This window comes from Kogia breviceps, chromosome 10 (genome assembly GCF_026419965.1).
Source record: "Kogia breviceps isolate mKogBre1 chromosome 10, mKogBre1 haplotype 1, whole genome shotgun sequence".
Classification (NCBI taxonomy): Eukaryota; Metazoa; Chordata; class Mammalia; order Artiodactyla; family Physeteridae; genus Kogia; species Kogia breviceps.
In genome coordinates, this window is record NC_081319.1 from 84,305,936 (window position 1) to 84,332,832 (window position 26,897).

At 51.3% G+C, this 26,897-nt stretch overlaps 2 protein-coding genes across 2 annotated transcripts; both read right to left on the bottom strand.

Annotated features, from left to right (window-relative positions):
- Positions 1 to 38: 38 nt before the first annotated feature.
- On the bottom strand, positions 39 to 6,149 carry CFB (complement factor B). The gene is made up of 18 exons (XM_059077479.2): positions 5,948 to 6,149; positions 5,617 to 5,850; positions 5,020 to 5,205; positions 4,702 to 4,875; positions 4,380 to 4,481; positions 4,132 to 4,268; positions 3,689 to 3,827; positions 3,252 to 3,383; positions 2,873 to 2,974; positions 2,646 to 2,783; positions 2,037 to 2,134; positions 1,783 to 1,900; positions 1,408 to 1,561; positions 1,223 to 1,299; positions 904 to 1,016; positions 671 to 803; positions 541 to 590; positions 39 to 239 (listed from the first exon to the last, which is right to left on the bottom strand). The coding sequence occupies exons 1-18, from the start codon at positions 6,009 to 6,011 to the stop codon at positions 93 to 95; spliced, it is 2,298 nt and encodes a 765-aa protein (XP_058933462.1). The 5' UTR covers positions 6,012 to 6,149; the 3' UTR covers positions 39 to 92.
- A 397-nt stretch (positions 6,150 to 6,546) lies between these two features.
- Positions 6,547 to 19,337, bottom strand: C2 (complement C2). The gene is made up of 18 exons (XM_059077480.2): positions 18,982 to 19,337; positions 18,613 to 18,822; positions 17,177 to 17,362; positions 15,178 to 15,351; positions 14,999 to 15,097; positions 14,672 to 14,805; positions 13,425 to 13,563; positions 12,668 to 12,808; positions 11,464 to 11,553; positions 8,830 to 8,970; positions 8,611 to 8,705; positions 8,403 to 8,514; positions 8,120 to 8,285; positions 7,933 to 8,009; positions 7,700 to 7,791; positions 7,375 to 7,501; positions 7,151 to 7,200; positions 6,547 to 7,000 (listed from the first exon to the last, which is right to left on the bottom strand). Exons 1-18 carry the CDS (start codon positions 19,025 to 19,027, stop codon positions 6,824 to 6,826), a joined length of 2,256 nt encoding a protein of 751 aa, XP_058933463.1. The 5' UTR covers positions 19,028 to 19,337; the 3' UTR covers positions 6,547 to 6,823.
- Between the last annotated feature and the right edge of the window lie 7,560 nt (positions 19,338 to 26,897).

Sequence of the window (26,897 nt, forward strand, 5' to 3'; positions counted from 1 at the left end):
TCCCCACGCCTTTACCCCAAAAGGATCTTGAACACAGGTGTTGTCGTAGTTGTTTTAATTTGATCTCATGCCCGTTTCCAACAGGAAACCCCTTATAGAAAACCCAGATCCTCATCTTGGAGTTTTTCCTTGAGCCAGGGCAGCACTTGGTAGAGGTTGATGTGAAAGTCTCGGGCGTAAGCAGGTACCTGTTGCTGCTGCTTGCAGACATCCACAACGCCCCAGCTGATCACACCAACCTGAGGAGGGCGAGGGGGTCCCAGGATCCATTTGGTAGAATTCCTTCCTAATCCCAGGGAGTGCAGCTACTCCCACCAGCATCTGAGCTGACCTGGGAGGATTAGACTAGGGGCCCAGCTCAGTCCTATCCCCTGGCACACAGATCAGACACACAGCCCAAAGTTGGCCGGTTCAAGGAAAAGTCCAAAGGTGAGGCAGGCTCCACCCTCCCCTTTCCAGCCACGTGCAGTGAGCTTTCCTGCTTTGGGGGCCATGCTGACCACTTGGCATCTCCCCACAGAGAGGAAAGGGGAAACTCACTTGAATGAAGCGACTCTTCTTGTGAATAATCAGGGGACCACCAGAATCACCTACAGGGAGGGAGAAGCTGTAGGGGAAAAGACTCTTGGGCCTCAGGAACTTAGATCACAAGCAAAGAGCCTTCTCTCACCTTTGCAAGTGTTGGGGTCAGCATAGGGAGCCACCCCTCCGGTGCAGAGGAACCTGGGGGTGACTACCTCAGAGACGTCCTTGACTTTGTCATAGCCTATGGCACGTAGAGCATCTCTCTCACAGCTGGTTTTCTGTAGGGGAGGTGGGGATACACGCAAGAGAGGAGTGATGAACAGAGCTTGCTTAGGAAGAATTGGGGCTTAAAGGACCTCAGGATCCCACATTCCTCACCTTTTCCCCATTCTTGATGTAGACCTCCTTCCGAGTCAATGTCTTCTTACGATCCTTAAACAACTCAGACACAAACAGAGCTTTGATATCCTTTGCCGGGAGCAGCTCTTGCACTGGACAAATGGACAGACTGGGTCATTTCAGGACTCTCTCTTTCCCCGTGGTCCTTGTCCTTTGTCACTCAGCGAATGTTCCTCCACCCCTTCCTGTGAGCTGGAGGCTGGGCTGGGCATCACCTGCTCTTCCTGCAGCTCCCTCTCATGCCTCCCTTGTCTCTCGGAACCTCACCCTTATGCTACTCTCCCTTATTATGTCTTACTCTGTTGCCGGCACGTGGTTGACTGTGGAAGCCTCAAAGCTTGATTCGATCCCTCAGTGCAGGGGAGACAAATGGGCCTGTTGAGGAGAGACGGGGAAATTCAGGGATGGTGAACCCTGGACCTGCCTCAGTCTTCCAGCCCTACCTTTCCCAGCCTTTTCTCTTTGGGAATCCAGATGGCTCACCTGATGGTCTCATCATACTTGAGCTTCTTCTTGAGCTTGATCAGGGCCACATCATAGTCATAAAATTCAGGAATACCTTTTGCTTTTTTCGCATTGAGGTCGTAGTTCGGGTGAAATAGGACTTCTTCTATCTCCCACTCCTGCCTCTTCCCTCCTGAAGTAGGAGAGTGGGTACCTCTAGACCACACACTTCTCTGTAGGCAGTCTCCTGCCTCCATGTCATCCCTAACTCAAGTCTTCCCCATCCCTAACTGGTCCAGCGTGCAAGGGAAGGGGTTATGTTGAGGTCAGCTGGAGTGTGGCCTCTTGAAGAGAGTGGGAGGTACTGCCCAGAGGGCATGGCTGAAGCTCAGGATTGATTGGTTGCATCCTTACCCATGCTGACCTTGATTGAGTGTTTCTCGTCATCCACAGTGAAACAGTGTGCCGCTGTCAGCACAAAGTACTCAGACACCACAGCACCCATACAGCTCTCATGTCCCTTTGAAGGACGCTGGGAAGAGAGCAGCGAAGGGAAAGCTCGGCTTTCACAAACAACACCATCTATGAACACTTTGCCCTTCCCCCGACCTTCCTTTCGCCCTGACCTCCCCTCCCATAAGTCCCCACCACCAGGACTCTGCACTCACAGTGACTGAGATCTTGGCCTGCCATGGTTGCTTGTGATAGTCGGTACCTTTCTTGTGCTCCCAAACCATGCCACAAAGACCCAGAGTCCGGGTCTCATCTGGCAAGAAAGGAGATTGTACTGAAAGCTGGGACACTTCATTTCCAAATGGCAGCAGCCTTTTGGGGAGGGACACCTACATGTCTATGGGGACCAGATGCCCATAGGTGGAAAGGGAAGGCAGGGGCACTTGTTTCCTTACATTGAGGGCAGGGAACCACTGTGGTATCGTGAAAAGAACGGGGGACAAAGATCAGAGAGCTGGATGTTTTCAGGCCGAACTCTTGCTAACTTGCCATTCCTTGACCTCTCTTGGCCCCAGTTTCCACATCTGTAAAACGAGGGACTTAAGAAAGATCTCTGCATCGCTCAGAACTCTGTGATTCTAAGATCAGAGAGTGGGCAGTACCAGGAAGCAAGGATAGTGACACGGAGATAGAGAAGGAGGAATGAGAAAGGACTTCCAGACTGCCAGGGCTTCAGGAGGGGTGGAAGAATGAGTGACCTTGAGGGGTCTGGGGAGAGCTGAGTTTCCTGACCATCTCCTTATGCCCTTCTGGTATCTTCCTACCAAGCATTTGTATGAAAACATCCTCCAGGTTGTCTACGTCCTTGAGTTTGAACACGTGTTGCTCTTTATCCTTCTTGGAAGCCAAAGCATTGATGTTGTCTTGGTTCACCAGAGGCCCAACCCCGAACACATAGACGTCTGAGAGAGAAAAAGGGAGAGTGAGGGTCCAGCCCTGGGGGGCAGGAGCTAAGAAAGTGGGGTGCTGAGTCCTAGGCAATAAAACTCACCCAGATAATCCTCCCTGGGGTTTTTGCGATTTCTACCAATGTCCAGCAAGTCCCGGATATCGTGAATGACAGAGACTGGATCCCCACCCATGTTGTGCAAGCCTGCAGGAGAGACCAGGACCATGAAGGTGGGGGACAAGGAAGGAAGAGGGTCAAGGAAGATAAACTGGCTAGAAGGAGTGATAAGATGGCTGAGTGAGCAGGTTGGGGAGTAGATGGCCGCGAGAGATGGTGGAGAGAAGGGTCCCTCCTCATAAAGGTTCACAGGAAAGGGCAGCGCTCAGACCCCCAACCATGAGTCCAGTGGTACACGTGGACTTCAGGGCCACACGCTGGTTTGAGAGGGTGGGGGAGTCATAGGCAGGAGGAGGTCCCTGACCATCAGTCATGAGGATGATGACATGGCGGGTGCGGTTCCAGGCTTCAGGGTGGTTGTTCACTTCCCTGCTCATCATGTTGTATACTTCCAGGAGAGCCTTCTTGGTGTTAGTCCCTGCCTTCAACTTGTGGTCTGTGGAAAGGGAAGAAATCATCACCTCACCTGGACCTCCAAGCCATCCTTGACCCCAGAGGCCTAGCAGCAACTGAGATCCACATCTGTCAACTTTTTGACACTGACTTCCCTTTGACAACAAAGTGACCATCTCAGTTCCAAAGGGTTCCCACCAACCCCCATTTTCCAGTGACCCTGCTGCACATCCATGGACTAAAAAGTAGTCCTCCTTGTCTCACTGCCCTCCCCACAACACTCCTGAAACTTCGGACCTCTCTGACCCCAAAGTGAACCTCCCACCGTTCCCTTCCCTGACTTCTGACCTTCGTAGTTGATTTGGTTGAGCTGCTCTGTGACCCAGTCTGCATCGCTGCTCTTTGAGTTAGACACTCTGATCAAAACTTTGGGGTCTGTGGCATATGTCACTAGACCATATTTTGGCCTCACCCCATAACTTGCCACCTGTGGGTGAGGGGAGCAAGGGGTCATGGCATTGAAAGTAGAATATATGGCTGGGAGAATTCAGCAGCTTTGATGGGACAGACAGGGAAGGACATAGTAAGAGACTCATCACCCTGGGGTTCATGGAGGAGCCTGGGTTAAAGAGCAAGAAACTGCTTCAAGTAAAAGGAAAGAAAGACAGAATAGGGCCTGGAGATTTTCTGGGACCCTGTGGCTCAGAGGGGCTGGGAGCATCTGGGAGCTAGTCCTGGCAGGGCAGAGAGGTCCATTCAGGGTCCCCACATTCAGGGGGAGGGGGCCCCACCTTCTCAATGAAGTTGCTGAGACAATTCTTGGCCGCTGTGAAGTTGCGGGACCCAATGCTGTCTGATCCATCCAGCACCAGGTAGATGTTCATGGAGCCCGAGGGGTCCAGGATAATCCTCCTCTTCTGTTGTTCCCCTGGGTGCCACCAGAGAGACTCAGGCTCCAGGATGCATGGTTCTCCTGCTCTTTCTCCATCCTGCCCCCACCCCCAATTCCCCGCCCTGCCTCCCCTCTCTATCTTCAAACCTGGGCTGTGCCCATCCTCAGCATCAACTCCTTCTATGGTCTCTGTCAGGGAAGACAGGAAGGCTTCGGCCACCTCTGCAGGCGTATCGTACATAAAGGAGTCTGGGAGAAGTCAGAAAGCAGGTCAAATGTCTGGGACGTTCAGGGACACAGTGACGAGCGATGGTGGGTTTCCAGGGTGGGGAGGGCTCAGAAGTTCTTCGGGGAGGTTTAGAAGTGAGGAAGGAGCTGGGTTGCAGTAGGGGAAGAAGGCAGTGCTCTGGTGTGGGGATGCGAGGATGGGAGAGCAGGATCTGACGTGAGGGTACAGATCAAGGGTCACCTTGGCAAGAAGGCTCCGTTCCACTCCAGGAGCCACCTTCCTGACATGTTCGCCGCTGGGAGCCACGTAGAGTGAGCCCCCGGCTGCAGTAGTAGGTGACGCTGTCTTCGAGGCGGTACTGGCTGCCCACCTTCCTTGTGCCAATGGGGATGCCCGGGTTCAGGCAGTACCCCGCTGCAGAAGCATGAGACGTGGAGGTAAGGGCCAAAGCCTGAGGCCCGAAGGGCAAGGTAGAGCACAAGAGCTATGAGGCCAGTTCCTCAGGCTGAGGGTGGTCAGGAAGAAGGTACTGTCGTGGGAAAAGGGGATGCTTCTCACCTCCATCATCGCAGATGGCCGTTTCCCCATCCCACCGACCAGTCGCTTGGCAGGTGCGATTGGCAGAGCCCCGGAGATTGTAACCATCATAGCAGCTGAAAGAGATCTCGTCACTCAAATTGTAGTAGGGGGCCTGGGGCCAGTACTGCCCGTTCTCAAAGTCCTGTGGTCTGGGACAGTGGATTGCTTTGGGGGAGGAGAACAAGTAGAAGTTACTGAGACGGAAGGGCTGCCCTTTAGCACATCCTTCCTGGTCTCAGGGACCCTGTCCCTGAGAAACAGCGCCTTCTCGGTCCTACAGGATCAGCCACTACCCTTGACGCCCGGAGGGTACCTCAACCCGTGGGGAATCCTGCCACTCCCCCCTCCCCATTTCTGAGCGTTCTTTGGACTGCCAGGGCCGCCTGACACGGGGTGAACACTTAGTGAAAGTTAGCTCCCCTTCGTTCTCCCTCCCTCCCACCTCCAGCCCTTGCTCAGCCCAACTTGTCAGCCTGCCTGGTCTCCACACAAGTCTAATCTTATCCAAGTCTGGATCTTGGCCACCACCTGCTCCGTCCCTCCGCTGGCCCATGGCCATCCTCACTGCCCTCCAACCTTTGCATTCGGCCCTCTTGACAATCTTTTTGTCTTGGGTCTGCAGGGTGCTCCAGGATCCCGTGGATCTGCAGGTACGAATCTGCACAGGGTATGGGTAGAAGCCGGAAGGACACAGGTACTCCAGTGACTGGCCCGCCCTGAGAAGCCGGAAGGAGCCACCTTTGATCTCTACTCCCTCCAGAGAGCAGGGGCTTTGGGACCCGGCCTCAGGCAACGGCGTCATGCTCACACCTAAAGAGAAAGGCTGATGAAACCCAGCCTCACAAGGCCGAGGACGGATCCTGGGGGGCAGCAGGGGTGGGGGGAGGGGGGCTGTGACCTCACTTACCTCCAGACAAGAGCCCCAGGATCAAGGGTACCAGGCAGAGTTGGGGGCTGCTATTGCTCCCCATGGTGACAGAAGACAGGAGAGAAACGGGCTGGTGGCAGGATGGCCTCTCCTGGCTTCTGCTGCGTGTCTGCTTGGCTCGATGTCCAAGCTGAAAACTCCAGACCTGAGCCTGGTCACACTCCCTTCCCCTGCCCCTCACAGCCTCCAGCCTTTTATGCAATCTGTGTTCTGGCACCTGCTGCTAACTCCACCCACCCTACCCACATCACTTTCAGGAATGTCCCAGCGGGAGGGCCCCACTGAGCTGCCAATCAAGGAGACAAAAACTGCAAAACCCCACCTTTTGCTGCCCAAGGTCCAGGACTCTGCCTGTCCACACCTCCTCTCAGCTCCAGTTCCTCCCCAACAAGCCCAGACCCCCCCCTTGGGGACCAGATATAAGGCCCTCACTGGCTCCCCTGCTGACTCTGTTATGGGGCAGAGTCCAGCCATTGTTTGTCCAGCAGGGTCTCTGACCTGCCTTCTTGCCGTTCCTGGAATCATTCTGGCCTCTCTCTCCCCGCAGGCCAGCCCCCAGGCAGAGGCACACACAGATGTGGAAATCATTGATTTTTATTAATTTCATAACCAGGTAATTCCCTGTGAACGTGGAAGGAGAGTGAGGCAAGTAAAGCAGAGGGTGGGGTCCGCACTGGCAGGGGCACCAGGGGTTCCCCAGCGTGGATGTGCCGCTGCTTCGGGATCCTGGAAGCAGGGATGAGCCCAGAGCAAGGCGTGCGGCTGGGTCATGGAGGCTGAGGGTGGACGTTTGGTGGTAGGAGACGGGAGAGATGGCGGGTCCTGGCGGGACAGCAAAGGGCTCAGTGGCCATGATCAGAGGGGCAAAAAGTTCAGGACGCCCTGCAGGTGCTGTCTCAGCCAGGGCTGCAGGCGGAAGAGACTGATGTGGAAATCTCGTGGTGGTGGGACCCTGCCACGGGGCGCACTTTTGCGGGAGTTCTTATCAGAGCTGCCACAGGGGTTGTAGAGACCCCAGCTCACCAGGCCCACCTGGAAGGAGGAGAGGTCGGGGTGGGGACGCTGCCCCCGTCCCAGCCCCAAACCCCAACCTCCTTAGTTCCTTCAAAGGCCTGCCTCGTGCCTCCACAAGGCCAAGATCCTGTAACTCCAGTCCTACGAGCTTCCCCCCTCTCTCCTCACCTGAAAAAACCTGAATCTCCGCTCAAGGAAAACTGCTCCCCCAGATTCTCCTGCCAGAAAAAAGAGGGACAAGAGACTGTCATCCTGACTCTCATCACTGCATCAGGGCGCTGCACCGGTGTCCTGGCATGCAGGCCGGCCAGAGGGACACAGGTGGCCTTCCCCTCAGGAGTCCAGACTCCAGGGTGGGGACTGGGGGTGAGAAGTGGGGGGGGGGGGCTCACCCTTGCAGGGATTGTCATCCCCCTGCGTCCCACTGCATAGGAACTGGTCTGTCACCACCTCTCTGACATCCGTCAAGTTGGGGAACGTGGTTTTGTCTTGGGAGACGACCTTGACACAGTTTGTCCACTGCAGTAGGGGTGGAATAGGACAGAAAGATGGAGTGAGCAGGCCCAGGGGACACCTGGCAGTGCAGCTAGGCCTGGAGGAGGGGTGACTTGGAGTCAGATGGAGAAAGCAGTCAGAGCTAGGGGATGAGAGACGTTCCGGGAGTTGCCACAGGGGGATCCCATCCCCCCCACAGCATACTGGACCCGAGACCCTCACCTCCGACCCTGTCTTGAGGTTAATGTTCAGCTTGTTCCCATTCAAAGCCACGAAATGAGCAGGAATGCTCAATTTGTTCAGAAGTTCACTCTCTACAGTCAAGGAAATGGATGTTAGTGCTGGTCCCTTTACCCAGCACCCAGACTCCCGACCTGGGAACTGCAGCACAGCCCACGTCATCAACCCCCAAGCCCTCATCCCAGTTCTTCATGCACCCTAAGCCCAGCGCTCACCGTGGTCTCTGCAGGTGCTGCCTGGAAGTCTCCGCAGAGCCAGATTGGCCCCCACCGTGCAGGGAAGGCAGATGGGCCTGAGGAGAAGGACAAGGGTCACAGAGGCCCATCCTTGGTGTCCCCTCCTCCAGCGCTCCCCAGAGCACCTCTCACCCAGAGGGCACCCTCCCATCCCAGACTCCGGCACCTGGCGTGGGTGGACATCTTCACTTTCTGGGCCAGCTTTAGCAGAGCGATGTCATCGCCATAGAACTCCGGGATTCCCTGATTCTTCTTGGCAAAGACGTTGAACCCCGAGGAGATCACCGCCTTCTCAATTTTGAATTCTTTGCCCCACTGGGAGTTGGGATCCCCTGGAAACCATGTGGCAGATTAGGCTGGACCAGGGCTGCTGAAGGGGCCAGAGGCTAGGGACAAGGTGTGGGAGCTCTGCCCACGGGGTCGGGAAGCAGGTGCAGGCCCTTCCTTACCCACGCTGACCCTCCACAGGGACTGGTCCTCGGCGTTGCGGAGGCAGTGAGCGGCTGTCAGGACCCACTGGTCCGAGATGAGGGCCCCTCGGCAGGTCTCCTGGCTCTTGGGCTGCAGGGAAACAGGTGATCTTCAGAGACTGCTGTGTCTCTGGCTCATGACCGCTGTCACCTCTGGGATCCAAGCCCCATCCCTCCTTCCTGGTACCTTAATAGTGACATGCCAGGGTGTCCTCTCCTGGGCAGAGGCGTTGGCAGACATGTTCCCTACCCCACAGATGGTGTCCGTGAGCTGGGAGACATCTGTGGGCGTGAGGAGCAGATGGTGAAGGGGGCTGGTGAGGGGCACTGCAAGCAGGTGCCAGCGTGGACCCTTGGCCGGCTCCACACGGGCCACACCGCTCTGGAGAGGGCGAAGCACACTCACCCAGCAAGTGCTCAAAGACCTGGCTCAGAGCCGTCACGTTCTTCAGAATGAAGGCATGCCTCTCGCCATCCTTCTTGGACCCCAGTTCATTCAGTTCTCTCCAGTCCACGTCCAGGTTGCCCACGCCGATGGCATAGATGTCTGATGGGGAGGAAATCACCAGAATCTTGTGGCTGAGGGGCTACCCTGTGACAGAAGACTGTAATTTTGAACTCGCTGCATCCTACAAAGCCCTACATGAGTGGGATCCTCCTCCCTCCCCCAACTACCTACGTCATTTCCTACCACTCCTCCCCCTTCACTCTCTTCCAGCCACATGGCCTCCTTGATGTTCCTCAAATGGACAGGCACACTCCCACCTCAGGGCCTTTGCATGAACTGTGTCTCTGCCTGGTTCACTCCTCCTCCCAGACTTCTACATGCCTCACTTTCTTACCTTTTTAAGTTTTGACTCAAATGTCACCATCTCAGGGAGACCTTCCCTGGCCTCCTTGTGTAAAACTGCAATGCCCCAGACACTTCGAATCTTTGCCTGCTTCATTTTATACCTTAGCACGTGTCATTATCTACCGTGCCATATGGTTTCCTTTTTTATTTTGTTTAATGCCTAGTGTGGGTAGAATTGTGTCTCCCCAAAAGATATGTTCAAGTCCTAACCCCCAGGACCTGTGAATATGCCCTTGTTTGGATATAGTGTCTTTGTGGATATAATCAGTTAAAATGAGGTCACGCTGGATGGAGGCAGGGGTGGGGAGGGGTGATAATCTGATGCCTTTATAACAATAGAGGAATATGGACACAAACACAGAGAGAAAACCATGAGAAAACCAAAACCAGAGAAAACCAAAAACAACAGAGATACACTCAGGAAAGAAGGTGATGTGAAGACAGAGGCAAAGATTGAGTGATCCAGGACTGCTCTGGTGGTGCTGTGGTTAAGAATCCGCCTGCCGATGCAAGGGACACAGGTTCGAGCCCTGGTCTGGGAAGATCCCACATGCTGCGGAGCAACTAAGCCCGTGCGCCACAACTACTGAGCCCGTGTGCCTAGAGCCCATGCTCCACAACAAGAGAAGCCACCACAACGAGAAGCCCACGCACCGCAACAAAGAGTAGCCCCCGCTCGCCACAACTAGAGAAAGCCCGCGCACAGCAAGGAAGACCCAATGTGGCCAAAAATAAATAAAACAAATAAATTTATTTTTTTTAAAAAAAAGATTGAGTGGATCCTACGACAAGCCAAAGAGTGCCTGGGGCCACCAGAAGCTGGACATGGTAAGGAAGGAGTCTTCCCTAGAGCCTCCAGAGGGAGCATAGCCCTGCTGATACCTTGATTTTGGACTTCTGGCCTCCCGAACATGAGAGAATAAATATCTGTTGTTTCATGCCACAGCCCTAATTTGTTGCCACAGCCCTAGGAAACTAATACATTGCCCCCTTCCAGAATGACATCCCCATGTAACAGCCATTTTCCTCTGTTTTGTTTACAGCTGTATTCTTCGAGTGATGCCTGGCCCAGGAGAGGCTCTCAGTGAGTACTTTCAGATGACTAAATGAATAAAAAGAACTCCTGATGTAGCATGGAGGCAAAACTTCAGATCTGGTCTTCCTCTGCAAAATGTCGGCTCTAGGAGGGGGCCCTGGAGCCATCTCTTCCCGCAGGAGAACCTGGGCCCACGCAGCCATCCACACCAGCCTCTGAGCCAGCGTGGGTGCCAGTCAGAACTGCCCTGGGGTGGACCATAGAGTCTGGTCTTCTCCCACCCTTTGTACCCCTCATGGGCCTTTTTTGCAGTTTATGCTGGGAACTGGACAGTTATCATGGCCCACGTGTTTTCTCTATTTCCCTGCAGTTCCTGCCTCTTTTTCATGAGGTGTGTTCAAGCATTTAACTCTGGCCCAGTGATGCTAAGGAGTTAGGGAGTGGAGTTTGTGTTTTGCCTTCCTTAGGCCAGGGTTTTCAAGAGGCATAAGCTTAGCTCCAAGGGGCAGGTGAAGTGGGTGGCATGAACAGAAATGAGAGGACCCCGGGGGAAAGTAAAAGTTGGGGCCTCAAAACCAACTGCCCTCCCTTATCCGGAGCATTTCTCTTTGAAGTTCTTTTCTGGTCAAAGGTCAGTGCAATTTTTGTTTAGTCTGAATTAGAGGAACTGTTCTTTCAGAGACTGCAACTGCCAGAGCCTTAGTTATCTGCACTGCTAAGGGAAGAAAAGCCAGGAACAGTCCCTATAAGGAATCCAGGCCTTTTCTTCCTGGAGAGGTTTGTGGAACATAAAAGACGGTGAATGAAAACAACGACGAGGACGATGGTGGTGGCCGCCACCGCACACTGTGTTTGTCCGTGCCAGGCAATGTTTGAGCATTTGCCCTTATCGGCCAGTGACGTAGGTCCTTGTACTATATTCTTACAAGTAAAGAAACAACCCGTGGCCACAGCCAATCAAAGCTGAACCCAAGCTTGAAACCACGGGCACTTTGACTACTCTTCATGGTGACACTCGGCTGCCTTCATACAGAACAACACAGCCTGGGGTCTCGATAGAAATACAGCCAAGATGCTAGAACCCCTGGCTGTGGGCGCTGGGCCCCCTGCAGGGCAGCACGGATGGGGCGGGGGCGGGGGCGGAGGCTCACCCAGATGGTCTTTCCTCTTCTGGTTGATGTTCAGGACCTCCCTGATTTTGTCAACGGCCACCTTGGGAGAGCCGCCCATGTTGGACTTTCCTAGAGCAAGGAAGGAAATGAATTGTCCATCTGGGTGATGTATCACGATTCCCCCCCCCAGCCCTGGGGGAGAGGGGAAGCATTCATCCTGGGAACCTCAACACCTACACTCCCTACTCGAGTTTCAAGATATATTATTTACTGAAGTTCTTTAGCACTGGGCCAGGGGCATCCTACACTCCATCTCATTTGATTCTCATGAAGCCCCAGTAAGTGTGGGTCTACTCATTTTATAGACAAGAAATCTGATCTCTAGGGGAGCCATGTAATTTGGACAAAATCAAGAGATAAATGGCAGGGCTTCCCTGGTGGCGCAGTGGTTAAGAATCCGCCTGCCAATGCAGGGGACACGGGTTCAAGCCCTGGTCCGGGAAGATCCCACATGCCGGGGGGCAACTGGGCCCGTGAGCCACAATTACTGAGCCTGCGCATTTGGAGCCTGTGCTCCGCAACAAGAGAGGCCCCGACAGTGAGAGGCCCGTGCACTGCGATGAAGAGTGGCCCCCACTCGCCGCAACTAGAGAAAGCCCTTGCACAGAAACGAAGACCCAACACAGCCAAAAATAAATAAATAAATAAATATTTAAAAAAAAAAAAAAAAAGAGATAAATGGCAGAGCCCACATCCACTAGCCAGTCTGCCCTCCCATCGGTGGACCTCGACATCACTGAGCCACGCCTCCCCATCCAGCTCCCTCTGTGTGACCTCCCAGGTAATAACAATAACTAACACCTATAATCATAAAGCACTTTTATACAAAGTACTTAAATTGCTCTGCATTAAAAACTGTGTAAGGGGACTTCCCTGGCAGACCAGTGGTTACGACTCCGTGCTTCCACTGCAGGGGGCGAGGGTTCAATCCCTGGTCAGGGAACTAAGATCCCACATGCCATGCGGTGCGGCCAAAAAAAATTTTTTTAAATAAACAACAGCAACAAAACTGTGTACAGAAAGGAGGGCAGCTTCCGTTATCAATAATTATTGTGGTTGTCATTACCATCATCATCGACACAAGGCCCGAAGTGGCAGGGGGAGAACAGGATACAGGTCTCTGACCCCACATTGCTGCTCCTTCCACTATGCCAGACTCACTCACAGAGACGACGATACCTACCATCTGTCAGAAGGATGATGACATGTCGGATTTCCTGCCAGGCCGCCGTGTTCATACCGAGCCGTTGCATCTGGTTATTCATCATGATATAGACACAATTCAGGGCCTCGTGGATGTTGGTCCCGGTTCCATTTTCATGGTCTGGAATATGTGAAGACGAAAAACTCTCTTAGAAACTTCCCACCTACCACCTGGGAGAAGGCAATCACTCCATTTTCCCCAAACACTGGAAATGCATTTATCAATAGATTTGATAAACACAGACTTTTGATATCCAGTTGGAGATTTGGCATCATTGCCCGTTCAGACATTAAAAGCCTTTCCCTTCAGAAATGCTCATTGCATAACCCCACTAAAGGCCATCCTAAAGTCCCAAGATTCAAAGACGGGGTTTCCAAAGAAAGTGGGTTGTTTCAGCCATCTGCTACCTACCCACCCAGGTAGTTTCCTAATGACATGAGGAGACTATGAAAACCAGACCACATGGTTCTGGCATCAGGGAGGAGCCAAAGACCTGCGTGATGCGTTTGGACATGTAGCACGTGCGAGGAAACCCGGAGTTGGTAGGAGCTGGGACTCCCCGACCATGAACCTGACTTGGAAGCCACCCCACCTAAAGAATCTTAGTCCCAGAGCCCTGGGACTGGAGTGCCACCAAGAAGCCTCACTCTCTCTCAAACTTGTCCAGTATCTCTACAGGCACAGAGAGCTCATGCCCTGCCCCCACTTCCATCAGCTTCGTTTGATGACATCATACCTTTATAGCGGGTGTTTTCCAGACTCTGGGCCACTTCAGTCACATCCCCGGATTTGTTGTCCAGGACAGACATGATGACTTTGGGTTTTGATGCAAAAGTGATGATGGCGACACTAACCTTGACCTCAAAGCTGAAGATCTGTGAAGGCCAAGTGAGAGGTAGTGTGAAAGGCTCCCAAACCAAAGGGGAGTTGGTAAGGGAGCCAGCAAAAGGCCCTGGAGGAGGCAGAGAGCCTGGACAGAGACTGACGGATGCAAGGCCCTTGGAGAGTCCCTTCCTGGGAAATGGTTGCTTGAAGAAGCTAGGAAAGTGACATTTGTTGGTCCTCTCCTCTCTTTGACTGGCTCACTCTTCATTTAATCCTCACCTCAATGCTGTGAAGGATCGTGATGGTCCCTATTATATAGATGAGGAAGCTGAGGCTTGTTTACCTTGCCCCAGATCACACCACTGGTAAGAGGTGGAGGTAGAATTCAAACATATCGGCATTTGTCTGTCGAGTTTTGCGGCCTCACGGCTTAGTGAGTTACTTAACTTTACGTCTTAAGAGAGACACTAAGGAGCCCCAAAGCTGCCTTCTTTCAAACGTAGCTGGGAGGGCAAACATATATCTACACAAACTATTGTGAAAAACATAACTACCAAGCAAAGTCCTGGCAAGGAATCTGAACCAAGTGTTTCCAAACTCTTCTGTTCATGCACCTCGTCAGTCGAAACATTCTGAGCACGTATCTCAATATAGGTATATGTATTTATAAAGCATACTCACTTATAAAGTGTATCACTATTTAAATATATTTTACACATTTTAAAACATATAGAAAATATTGAAATTTTAAAATGAAATTATTAAATATTAAGTTCTAAATTTAAGTTAAATAACAATCATTCACCATAGATACCAGTATTTTCCTGCCACACGCCAGAGGATTATTTTGGGTACCCCTCTGTGAAGACCACTGTTCTAGATGATGAATTCCTGGAAAGTGGGGTCTCAGCCTTGTTCATCTTTGGGGTCCCACCACACCCAGAACAGTGCCTGACATAGAGTAGCTACCCCAACAGTGTTTGTGGAATGAAAAATAGGATCCTCTAAATTAAATCCGTGATTCCTGCACGGCATGTGTGTAATCTGGGAAGACTTCTTGGAGGAGGTGGGCTGTGAGTGGGACTCTGAGGAAGGGAAAGAGACAGAGACTGTGAGTGCAGGAAGACTGCTGGTAAGTGCGAGCTCCTATTTCCTGACCCTGTCCACCAGGTGGGAGGCGCTCTTCTTGAAGATTTCAAAGTCCTCTTCCTCCACACTCTGAGATGCGTCCAGCAGCACGTAGAGGTTCAGGTGACCGGAGCGCTGGATTTGTATTTTTCGGCCCACGTTTTCTGGAAGAAATGTGGAAGGGGAAGATTCAGACTCCACCTCCTACCCACTCTCTTGCCAAGGCAATCAGGCCCCTCTACCTCCCCTCCAGTCAGCTCAGCCCCGCTGAGCCCACCGGAGGCTCCTGGGCCCTCGGAAGCTTGCCCCTCCCCTGCTCCCGCCCAGCACCCTGCCACCCCCACTTCAAGCACTCACCCTTCTTCTTCTGGGTGGGGTTGGTGGTTCCAAGTAGGTGGGACAAGGAGGTGCCCAGGGCAGGGGCCACATCCTCGGGAAAGTCGTAGGAGTAGGGGTCTGTGGGGAGAGCCACCGGGGTCAGCTGCGGCCAGGGGTGGGGGCCCAGAAGTCTCAGGAGGGTCAGAGCGGCTACTCACTACGGCAGATGGGCTCCATCCCACTCCAGACCCCATCATCCTGGCACTCTCGCTCCACAGATCCCGTCAGCACCAGATTCGAGGCGCAGCGGTAGCTGACCTTGTCCCCAAGGCCGAAGCGAGACCCCGTCCGCACTGTGCCCACGGCGATGCCCGGGTTGGGGCAGTGGCTGGCTGTGAGGAGCAAAGGAAGATGGAGGTGAGCAGGGACCCGCCTCCTCAGCCTCTGGGTGCTGCTGACACACCCTCTCCCGCCAGCCTCTTCCTCCTCTACAGACCCTCAGAGCCTCTGCGGGACCCTTGGCCTCTCCCTTGGGAGACACCACAGCTGTGCTTCCCAGGTGTGTGGATAGAAAACCTGAGGTAGGGAAAAAGATTTAGAACTCAGTGGCCCAGTTGCCAGCTAAAGCATACCAATCCCAGCCCAGGGACTCTGCCTGTATCCGTCCCAGAGCCTCAGGGAAGATGCTGGCTTCCTCAGGGAAGGAGTCCTACCCCTCCACAGAGAATATCTGCAAACAATAAGACAATACTACACACCCACCAGAACGGTTAAAACTAGAAAGATGGATAATTCCAAGTGTCAGAGACAATGTGGGACGACCAGAACTGTTACATTGCTGGAGTGTCAATCAGGAAGCTGTTTGCAGCCTCCTCTGAAAGAAAACATATGCCAACGTGTGACCCAGTAATTCCACTCTTAGATAATATTCTCAAGAGAAATGTGTCTAGTGCACCCAATCACACATAAGGATGTTCATAGAGTTTTACTTATAATAACCCCAAACTGGAAATAACCCAAATGCCCATCAACAGGAGAATGCACAGATAAACTGTAATATGTAATGGAACTACAAAGCAATAAAAAATAACAAACTGCTGATACACAGGAAAACGTGGATACATCTCACAGGCAGAATGCTGAATAGAGGAAGACAGATGCAAAAGAGCACATTCTGTATGATTCCACTTCTATGAGGTGTAAGAATAAGCTAAACGAATCTGTGGAGACAGAAATCCGAAGAGTGGTTACCTTGTGGGAGGGGACAGGAGGGAACCTCCTGAGATAATGGACCCTCGGTCTTGGGTGGTGATTACGTGGGTGGATACATGTAAAAGGATACTTGTGTGTATAAAAGTTCATCAAGCTGAATACTTAAGATTTGTACGCTTTAGGTAGTTTAAGCCTCAATTTTCAAATGAATTATATTTATGTTTGAATAAATGGCTACCGTCAAAGAATCAAGGACGTAAATAGGGAGCCAACAGCTGGGCACGAGGTGAGGGTATGGTCCTGCCATCTCGTGGACTCTGAACCTTCTGTATTATGTATTTAGAACTGTGATCCAGGAAGCTTCCGAAGCCCACAGGCAAATGTGGCTCCAGGGAATCCCAGGAACCCCACTTCTGTCAAGCAGAGCCCCCCCATCTTTCACAGGGGCAGTAATGACCATGACAAAAGTATATGTGGCACTTAGCCCATTCCAGGTGCTGTTCCAGATGCAACTCACTTGATCCACACGGCAACCCCATGCAGTCAGTACTCTTACCATCCCCATTTTACAGATGTGAAAACTGAGGCACAGAGAAGTTAAATAACCTGTGCAAAGGCTGTCAAAATCAGAGCCGGGCTTGGGACCCAAACTTGCTCCTGAGGCAAGGCACCTAAGTGCAACACTTGATTCCCTTCATCATATCTTCCCTACAATAGCCCAGGGCGCCCAAATACCAATCTGGCTTTGAGGCATTTGGAAAAGCTGGAAAGAGTATTTGGAGCCTTTATGTTGGATCTGAAGCGTAGCACCAACTTCCTTGAGCCAGGATCCCCATAGGCCAGAGATGTGTGATTATAGACCTCAACTGACCAAAATCTAGGAATATGATTTTGACACCAGAAACACCAGGCCCCTGTCCCCACAGAGGCTCCCGGCACACATATCTGGTTCCAGGGCTCCTGGGAGACCCCTGCCCCCATGCAGCCATCTGTCAGGGCACTCACCGCCATTGTCACACACAGCTGTCTCCCCATCCCACATGCCATTGGGGCGACAGTGCCGCACGGGCGAGCCCCGCAGTGTGAAGCCATCCTCACACTCGAAGCTCAGGTTGCCGCCCACAGGGTGGGACCCCAGCCGAGGGGTGTATACGCCGTTCTCAAAGGTAACAGGGGCTGGACAGCGAACAGCTGGAGGGAGAGAAGGGCATGAGAATATAAGGATGGAGGGATAACACCTGGGCTGGACACCAACTGGGTGAAGTTCAGCTTGGATGCATGGGAAGAGCCAGATGGTTGTCAAAATATTAGGTTGATGCCCGTGAAATTGCTACTTTGGGCAGTTGGTTGAATATTGGTAATTTCACACAGTTCAACCTAATAGACTGAGAAACAGCCACTTCTCTCAGCCCCCTGAGGGCCATGTCCACCCCAGCCCCTCCTCCCCTGGGGTCCTCAGACGTCCCATGAGTGGATAACTAGAAGGGTGACTCCTGGTACAACAGGGGATGCCAGGATCATTCAGCATCCATCCCGAATGGTCAGTACTGTGCAGTTAATTGTTCAGTATTCTAAAAATCATCCCTGGGCTTCCCTGGTGGCGCAGTGGTTGAGAATCCGCCTGCCAATGCAGGGGACACGGGTTCAAGCCCTGGTCCGGGAAGATCCCACATACCACGGAGCAACTAAGCCCGTACGTCACAACTACTGAGCCTGCGCTCTGGAGCCCACGAGCCACACCTGCTGAAGCCCGTGTGCCTATAACCTGTGCTCTGCCACAAGAGAAGCCACTGCAATGAGAAGCCCGCACACCACAGAGAAGAGTAGCCCCTGCTTGCTGCAACTAGAGAAAAGCCCGCGTGCAGCAACTAAGACCCAATGCAGCCATAAATAAATAAATAAATAATTTTTTTTAAAAAAAAAGAATTCGCCCGCCAATGCAGGGGACATGTGTTCCATCCCTGGTCTGGGAAGATCCCACGTGCCGCAGAGCAACTAAGCCCGTGCACTACAACCACTGAGCCTGTGCTCTAGAGCCCGCGAGCTACAACTACTGAGCCCGCGTGCCACAACTACTGAAGCCCGTGCACCTAGAGCCCGTGCTCCGCAACAAGCCACCGCGGTGAGAAGCCCGCGCACCAAAACGAAGAGCAGCCCCCGCTCGCCGCGACTAGAGAAAGCCCGCGCACAGCAACTAAGACCCAACTCAGTCGAAAATAAATTAATTAATACATTTTTTAAAAAATCATCTCTGGCTTTGGTACCCCACAATCTACATCAGAGCCTGCCTCCGATGCCTTGCTATTGGCCAGTTGACCTTTTCCCACTATTTTGAAAAGCCCTGTGGAAAAGAAGCTTTGCCACCCCATCTAGTCATATTAAGCCCCACCCTGAGTAGACTAAACAGAAGTCCTGGGGTGGCCGCTGGCGGGGAGCCTCACGTTTGCAGACCGCCTTTGTCCGCTGGGTGGATCTCGGGAAATGCCACCGTCCGTTGCTCTTGCACAGGCTTGTCGCCACCGGGTATGGGTAAAGGCCCAGGGGGCAGGAGTAGGTGAGGATACTCCCAGGGGCCCAGCCGTTGCTGAGGGTGAAAGTGCCCCCAGAGATATTCACGTTCTGAGGGCAGGAGGGAGTGGTCGTAGCCAAGCCTGTGGGCAATGGGACACGACACAGAAATGGAGAAAAGAAGGAAGGCACGAATAAGAAAAGGAAAGCAGAAGAGACTGTCCATTTCATACATGGAAACTCAATCTAGGTAGCACTGGCCTTGCCCCACAGGACAAGCATCCCCCCTCCCCTGCTCCTACCTGGGTACAGGGGCAGCAGGCAAAGGACGGCCATCAGTGGGTCCATGGTGTCTACCTTAGGGGCGCAGAGAGGCAGAGAGAGAGCTGGGAGAGGGAAAAGGTCATCTGACTTCCCGAAAACCAGAGCTGGCTCAGCAGCTGCTTCATCTGCTGCCAGAGAAAGAAAACTAGGCAGTGGCACAAGGTAGGGGGGATTTCTCTCGTTAGGAGAAAAAATAACTAGGGACTGGGGACTGAGCTGAGGGCGTGAAACTTCCGGTCTGTCTCCCTAATCCTGACACATCCATAGGGTCAGTTGATCGGCACCACAGGCTCTGCACACTGCTCCCCATTTCCACCATCTCACAGACACAAGTGCACGCATGCTCTTACATGAGTCTAAAGCAAACAAACCCGCAAACCAACCGAGATATTGCAAAACGTTTTATTTAAGTAAAGTTTCAGTTTTCTTTTGGGTTTTCCCAAGTGGATTTTGCTTCCTCAGAGTCTAGAGTAGTACTGTCTTCTTGAACATAAACCCCCAAGGGATTAAACTAGAAATTCTTGATACTTAGGAGGGTTCACCATTTTTTCTTCCCTGCAGTCCTTCCGCAGAGAGAATCTAGGGAGAAAAAATGAAATCAACACTTAGTTTTAGAGACTGGAAAAATATTGAGAATGTTTTTACAGGAAGTCCAGTAGATAAAATCCCCAACTTATAAAGTAAATAAATCTGGGGTTGGTTATCCAAAGGAATGAAAGTATTTTGGGATTTGGGATGTGCCTTTAAATTACAACTTGCCTTTTGTATGAAATGCAGCAAGCAAAGAAACTCTAAGCTAGTGTGTTAGCCTCCCCATCCCACAGAAGTCTCTTTAATATTTGTCAAACAATGTGGGGTGTAAGTAAGTAAGATCAATCAAAGATGAAGTTGAAACGTCTCTGAAGTGATCAGTTAAGCTTATGAAAACTCTTTTGACTTACAAATAACTTCTCAGAAACTCACATACACAAAGTGAACATACACAAAGTCAGTTCCTTGGACAGAATCGACTGAATGCAGGAAGACCATGACACCCCTGGTGTTGGGGGTCCCAAAGCTGCCGCTGCGACTGACCTGCTGGTGCCTCCCAGCAGGCAACCAAGACTGGGGGGCTGTCATCAGGACATAATGAATCCTCACCTGACTGAATGCTTAAACCCCTGAATTTTGGGTGCCTCTTAAAGCTGCTGCTACGGACTGAATTGTATCCCCCCAAATTTGTATGTTGAACACCTAACCCCCAATGTGACTATATTGGAGATAGCACAGCCTGTAAAGGGGTAATTAACCTTAAATGAGGTCATAAGGGTAGGGTCCTGATCTAACAGGCTAAGTGTCCTTTAAGAGATACCAGAGAGATTTCTCTCCCTCCCTTTCTTCCTCTCTCCTTTCCTCCTTTCCTCTCTCTCTCTCTCTCTCTCTCTCTCTCTCTCTCTCTCTCTCTCTCTCTCTCTCTCCACACATAACATCCTACCTGCCCCCATGCAGAGGATTGCCTACAAGCCAGGAAGAGAGCTCTTACCAGAAACTGAACACATTGGCACCTTGGTCTCCTCCTTCCAGTCTCCAAAACTATGAGAAGATAAATTTCTGTTTAAGCCATCCAGTCTGTAGTGTGTGTTTTTTATTTATTTATTTATTTATTTATTTATTTATTTATTTATTTTTGGCTGCACTGGGTCTTCGTTGCTGCTTGCAGGTTTTCTCTAGTTGTGGTGAGCAGGGGCTACTCTTCATTGTGGTGCGTGGGCTTCTCATTGTGGTGGCTTCTCTTGTTGTGCAGCATGGACTCTAGGCACATGGGCTTCAGTAGTTGTGGCATGCAGGCTCGGTAGTTGTGGCCCACGGGCTCTAGAGGGCAGGCTCAGTAGTTGTGGCGCACGGGCTTAGTTGCTCTGTGGCATGTGGGATCTTCCTGGACCAGGGCTTGAACCCGTGTCCTCTGCACTGGCAGGCGGACTCCCAACCACTGTGCCACCAGGGAAGTCCCCTGAGATGATTTTTTTTTTTTTTTTGCTCACACTGCGCAGCTTGTGGGACCTTAGTTCCCCAACCAGGAATTGAACCCGGCAGTGACAGCGCCGAGCCCTAACCACTGAGCCACCAGGGAATTCCCAGAGATTTACTTTTCATTAAATCCCCTTTATTATTCTTTGAGCTTTTTGTTGGGTATGAATGGTTCCTATTTAAATAGATGGAGGGAAACACAAGGAGGCCAGGAGAAAGCTCTGGAACCGGGCAGGAGGTTTCTGAGGGAGTTGGCACCTTCTGTGTCCTCAATCTGTGTCTCCAGTGGAAGCCCTGTAAAAGCCTTTTGCAGGAAAAAGTGGCTTGAATATCTGCCTACATGTAACCAGGCAACAAAAGAAGCACCCTGCTGGACTACTAACAGGAGATCCTGATGCAGTCTCTCTGCAGACTTTTCAAGTTTTATTTTGTAAAACTTCAAACATATACAAAAGTAAAGAAAATAGTATAATGAACCTCCGTGTGCCTATCACCCAACTTCAACAATCATCAACCTACAGACAATCCTGGTTTAGCTCTGCATACCAACCCACTCCTTCCGGGATTATTTTTAAACAAATCCAAGACATCATATTACAGTTTACCTGTAAATATACATCAGTATGTACCTCTATAAGATAAGGACACTTTTTTTTTTTTTTTTTTTTTTTTTTTTTGCGGTACGCGGGCCTCTCACTGTTGTGGCCTCTCCTGTTGCAGAGTACAGGCTCTGGACGCGCAGGCTCAGCGGCCATGGCTCACAGGCCCAGCCGCTCCGCGGCATGTGGTATCTTCCCAGACCGGGGCACGAACCCATGTTCCCTGCATCGGCAGGCGGACTCTCAACCACTGCGCCACCAGGGAAGCCCCTATTACAGTATTATTGACCATATTCCTTATGCTGTATATTACATCTGCATGGTGATACTGTTTGAAAATTCTTTTGATGTTAGGTGTGCAAACAGCAGTATTTACAGATTAATTGTTACGATGTCTGGCATTTGCTTTAAAATTCTCTAGTGGGGGCTTCCCTGGTGGCGCAGTGATTGCGAGTCCCCCTGCCGATGCAGGGGACACGGGTTCGTGCCCTGGTCCGGGAGGAGCCCACGTGCCGCGGAGCGGCTGGGCCCGTGAGCCGTGGCCGCTGAGGCTGCGTGTCCGGATCTGTGCTCCGCAACGAGAGAGGCCACAACGGTGAGAGGCCCGCGTACCGGGAGAAAAAAAAAAAAGAAAATTCTCGAGGGGGAGGCCAGATGAAGCAAGGTTGGCAAGCTGTTGAAAACTGTTGAAGCCAGGTGACTATACATGAGAGTTCTGTATACTATTCTCCCTACTTTTGTTATGTTTGAAATTTTCCACAATAAAAAGTTAAAAATAAAATTTTTAAACACTCTTTGACCATTAAGTTACTAAGATTAAACACAGAACTAAAAAGACCAGACAAGACACCAAGACCCTGGCACACAATTGGCACTGCCGAAAATATCGAATGAAAGGCTGATAAGTGTAACTCAGGGAACATAAGTACTAAATCATCTTGCAAGTTACATCTACCACTGAAACTAGTAAATGAGCCATTCACACATTAGTCTTTCTTGAGTTTTACTAGGATGAGTCGGTTCCCTGGGGACCAGGCATTCTGCAGACATTTTAAAAGTCCCGCTTCTGAGTTCATAAAGCCCTCTGGAAAATGACCATAGAAAAGTAAAACCGGGCTTCCCTGGTGGCGCAGTGGTTGGACAGTCCGCCTGCTGGTGAAGGGGACACGGGTTCGTGCCCCGGTCCGGGAAGATCCCACATGCCGCGGAGCGGCTGGGCCCGTGGGCCATGGTCACTGGGCCTGCACGTCCGGAGCCTGTGCTCTGCAACGGGAGAGACCACAACAGTGAGAGGCCCACGTACCGCAAAAAAAAAAAAAAGTAAAACCACCCTGTCAGGGTCACCTGTTGTCCTTCTCCAGATGACATGCTACTGTCTTTCTATAAATTACCACAAAACCTACCTCATAAGGCTGCTGTACTAAGTGAGGGTAAAATGTACTAAATTAGCACCTAGCACAGCAACTGACAGGAAGCCGTCATGCAACATCAGGCCCCTGTAGCAGCCACTTCCGGTACCCTACATCTCTGTTTTCCACACTGGCTGAGGTGTGCAGTTCTTTGCAGCTCAGTTTCACCTTGTGCTAATCATCCCAACCTGGGCCTTCTCGGGCGCATCGATGCCCAAAGGGCACACACAAATGGGAAGAGCAGAGAAACTAAGCCCCAGAGTCAACCTGTAATCAGTCAAAGAATGGAAATGGGGGAATAGATGCTCCTGCTTCATTGTCCTTCAGGTGGACAATTTCTGGAGACATTCTGTTTCTCTCCTCAGAAAGTTCCAGTGGCATCGAATCGCTGTCACTGTCCTAAGTTGGCTTTTTCCTCCTTCACGGTCTCACACTCCCTCACTTCTGCTTTCGGGAATCATCTAAATTGACTGCCTACACCTCTATCTCAGGCTCTGCTTTCAGGGAACTCAAACTAAGACAGTCCCTTTCTGATCCTCCTCTCCCATATCCCATTGCTCTTCCTTCATGGGTTCCCCCACCAACACCCCAGTCACCCCTGGACTGTAATATTAACACAGAGAATTAGGATCCATCGATTTACTGATCTCTCCACATTGCTGCAGCACAAATTGCTCAAGGGCAGGGACCCTGGGACATGCTCAGGATCCCTCTGTGTCCCCAAGGAGAGAGACATGTAAGCTAGTCAGCACTGCACTCGGCCGTGGTAGTCATTGAAGCTGTTCGCCAGTCTTGCCATTTTCTGCCTTCCAGGCACACAGTAGATGAATTTCTCAGCACTCTTGAAGTTAGGCATAACCACAGAACTTGCTTTCACCAGCAAGGCGTGAACACAAGCCGAATGTGTTGTTTTCTACCGGCAGAAGCGGTCATTGCCAATGCAGTGTGACACTGCAGCGCCCTCTTCTGACAGAGCCTCCTTTAATCTGGACCCCGAGCGACTATGACCATCAGCGCCCCCCAGCACCGCTCCACTGACCCAACAGGTAGCATTAGTGAGAAATAAGGACATCCCTGGTGGTGCAGTTGGTTAGAATCCGCCTGCCAATGCAGGGGACACAGGTTCCATCCGTGTTCGGGGAAGATTCCACATGCCACAGAGCAACTAAGCCAGTACGCCACAACTACTGAAGCCCGTGCACCTAGAGCCCGTGCTCCACAAGAGAAGCCACCGCAGTGAGAAGCCCGCGCACCGCAACAGAGTAGCCCCCACTCACCGCAACTAGAGAAAGCCCGCGCACAGCAACGAAGACACAACGCAGCCAAAAATAAATAAACTAATTAATTTTTTAAAAACATAGTGTTATCAAATAGATAACCAAAAATGACCTACTGTAAAAATTAATTAATTAATTAATTTTAAAAAAATTAGGGACCTCCCTGGTGGCGCAGCGGTTGAGAATCCGCCTGCCAGTGTAGGGGACAATGGGTTTGAGCCCTGGTCCAGGAAGATCCCACAGGCCGCGGAGCAACTAAGCCCCTGCGCCACAGCTGCTGAGCCTGCGTTCTGCAGCCCGTGAGCCACAACTACTGAAGCCTGCGCACCTAGAGCCCTGGAGCCCGTGCTCCTCAACAGGAGAGGCCACCACAACAAGAAGCCCATGAACCGCAACGAAGAGTAGCTCTACCCGCTGCAACTAGAAAAAGCCTGCGCTCAGCAATGACGACCCAATGCAGCCAAAAAACAAAACAAAACAAATTAAGTTGTGTGAATTTCACCTCAATAACATAAAGGGTAGAAAAAAATAACCAATCGGCTGACAATCAGTGAGGCTTCCTTCAATTTTGTTGATAGTTAAGAAAAAGTATCTGACTTGCAAAATGATGTCACTAGGTCACTCACTTCCTCAGTGAGATTTTGAAACTGTCCCTTTGGTGCCTGGCATTTTTACCCTCCTGGATTCCCCCTTGGGCCTTCTTTCTGTGGTAAGGAAGGTTTGGGCAAGGGGAGGGGAAAGGGATACCTACTCCTTCTCAGGGGCCCTCTCAGGCCCACCAGCGTCCCAACTCATATGGGAGTGTCAGATCTGAGAACGGTTCCCTTATGTCAGGTCCACCTGACCCTTGGACAGTCCTCTCACATCAGAGATACACATGCCTAGTTTGAAGGCTGTAGGCCTGGAGGAAGTTACCCAGAGAAGAGTAAAAGAGGGCTCACAGCAGCACTGTGGTGATAACCACCGGTTTAAACAAAAGGAATGTCCATTGACAGGACAAGGGATTTATAAATTGCAGTGTAAGCATGCAACAGAAAGAAAGTGAATGAATTACAGCTACACACAGTCAATGAAATCATAATGTTGAATAAAAAGGCCAGCCCCAGAGAAACACATGGAGTATGATTCCTATGATTCAATTCCTGTGAAGATCAAACAGGCAAAACTGAACAGTATATTGTTTAGGAATACTTAACAACATGCATAGATAGTGGAACTATGAAGATAAACAAAGGAAGTGAACCTGAGGAATTCAGAGTGGAGTTCACTCTCCCAGGAGGGAGAGTGATGCAGTCATTGTGGAGCACATGGGACATCTGAGGTCCTGGGAATTTATTTCATTTTGCGTGTGTATATGTGAATTACGATTTTTTTTAAATTTTATATTGGAGTATAGTTGATTTACAATGCTGTGTTGGTTTCAGTTGTACAGCACAGTGATTCAGCTCTAAGGGAATTTATTTCTTAAGCTGCGATCAGGTACCCAGGGGTTCTGTTACATTCATCCTTAACTATACATGTTCATTCTATACATGCTTCTATGTGTATAATATGTTCACAATAAATATTTTTAGGAGAAAGGATGAGTGTGAAGAGAGAGTGAAGAGGCTGAGTGAGGAACTCAGAACGCTGGCTGTACTGGGAAGAGGGGAGGAAGCTGGAGAGGGTCCAGGATGAAGAAGCAAGAGCCTCAGTTAAGAGACATGGCCGCTTGCTGAGTGGGGTGCCTGCAGAGAAGGGGATCCGGAGTGGGGTGGGGGACTCAGGAGAGAGGACAGGGTTGGAAGGGAGCTGTGGGAGGGGGAGGGGCTCTTCCAGGTGCACAAAGTGGCACCCAGAGCCCAGCTGAAGCGATGCACTGTGAGTGACACCTTGGCTGGACAGGGAAGGAAGGGAGGGAGGGAGAGAGGGAGGAGGGCCTGAAAGAAAAGGAAAAACCTGGTGACTGGAGGTTCCCCTGGGGAAGCTAAGCAGGTAAACTCGCTGCCCTCTAGGAGGGAGCAATCTGAGGGCTACTCAGAGAATGGTATGCTGGCATTTTAAATTTCATAGAGGATGTAGTTGCAGGTGCTGATATTCACCAGAGTATGATTCTGGGGAGAAAGTGGATGAGAGGGAGTCAAGATAAAAGTTGTTGGAAGGAGGTCAAGAAGCCTTGAAGAAACCAGTAATATAGGGATGGGGTCTGGGTGGGGGTGGGAGGGAGGCCTTTGACAATGTACCCTTTTATACTTTTTGAATTTTGAACCATACAAATGATTCTATGAAAACATAAACAAAAAGAAATTTTCATTGGGGTGTGGATTAGGTCATTTGCATGGACACTGGCAGGCCTGGAAGCCAGTTGCTCATGGCAACAAGCAGAGGCAGGGAGTAGCAGAGGAGGACTCTTGAGGCTGGAAGGAAAGGGTGTTTGGCATGAAGTGGAAGAGTCCTGTTCCTGGGGTTGACAAGGAGCTAGGAGAATCCGCCATGGCCATCGTTTCCCCAGACCTAGTGCTGAGCAAAGGGGGGGTGGGGGGAGAGGGAGGAGGGGAGGTGGCAGTGTGACTTGGAGGAGGGGGAAGATCATGGGCTGCAGGGAGAACTAAATTCCCTCTAA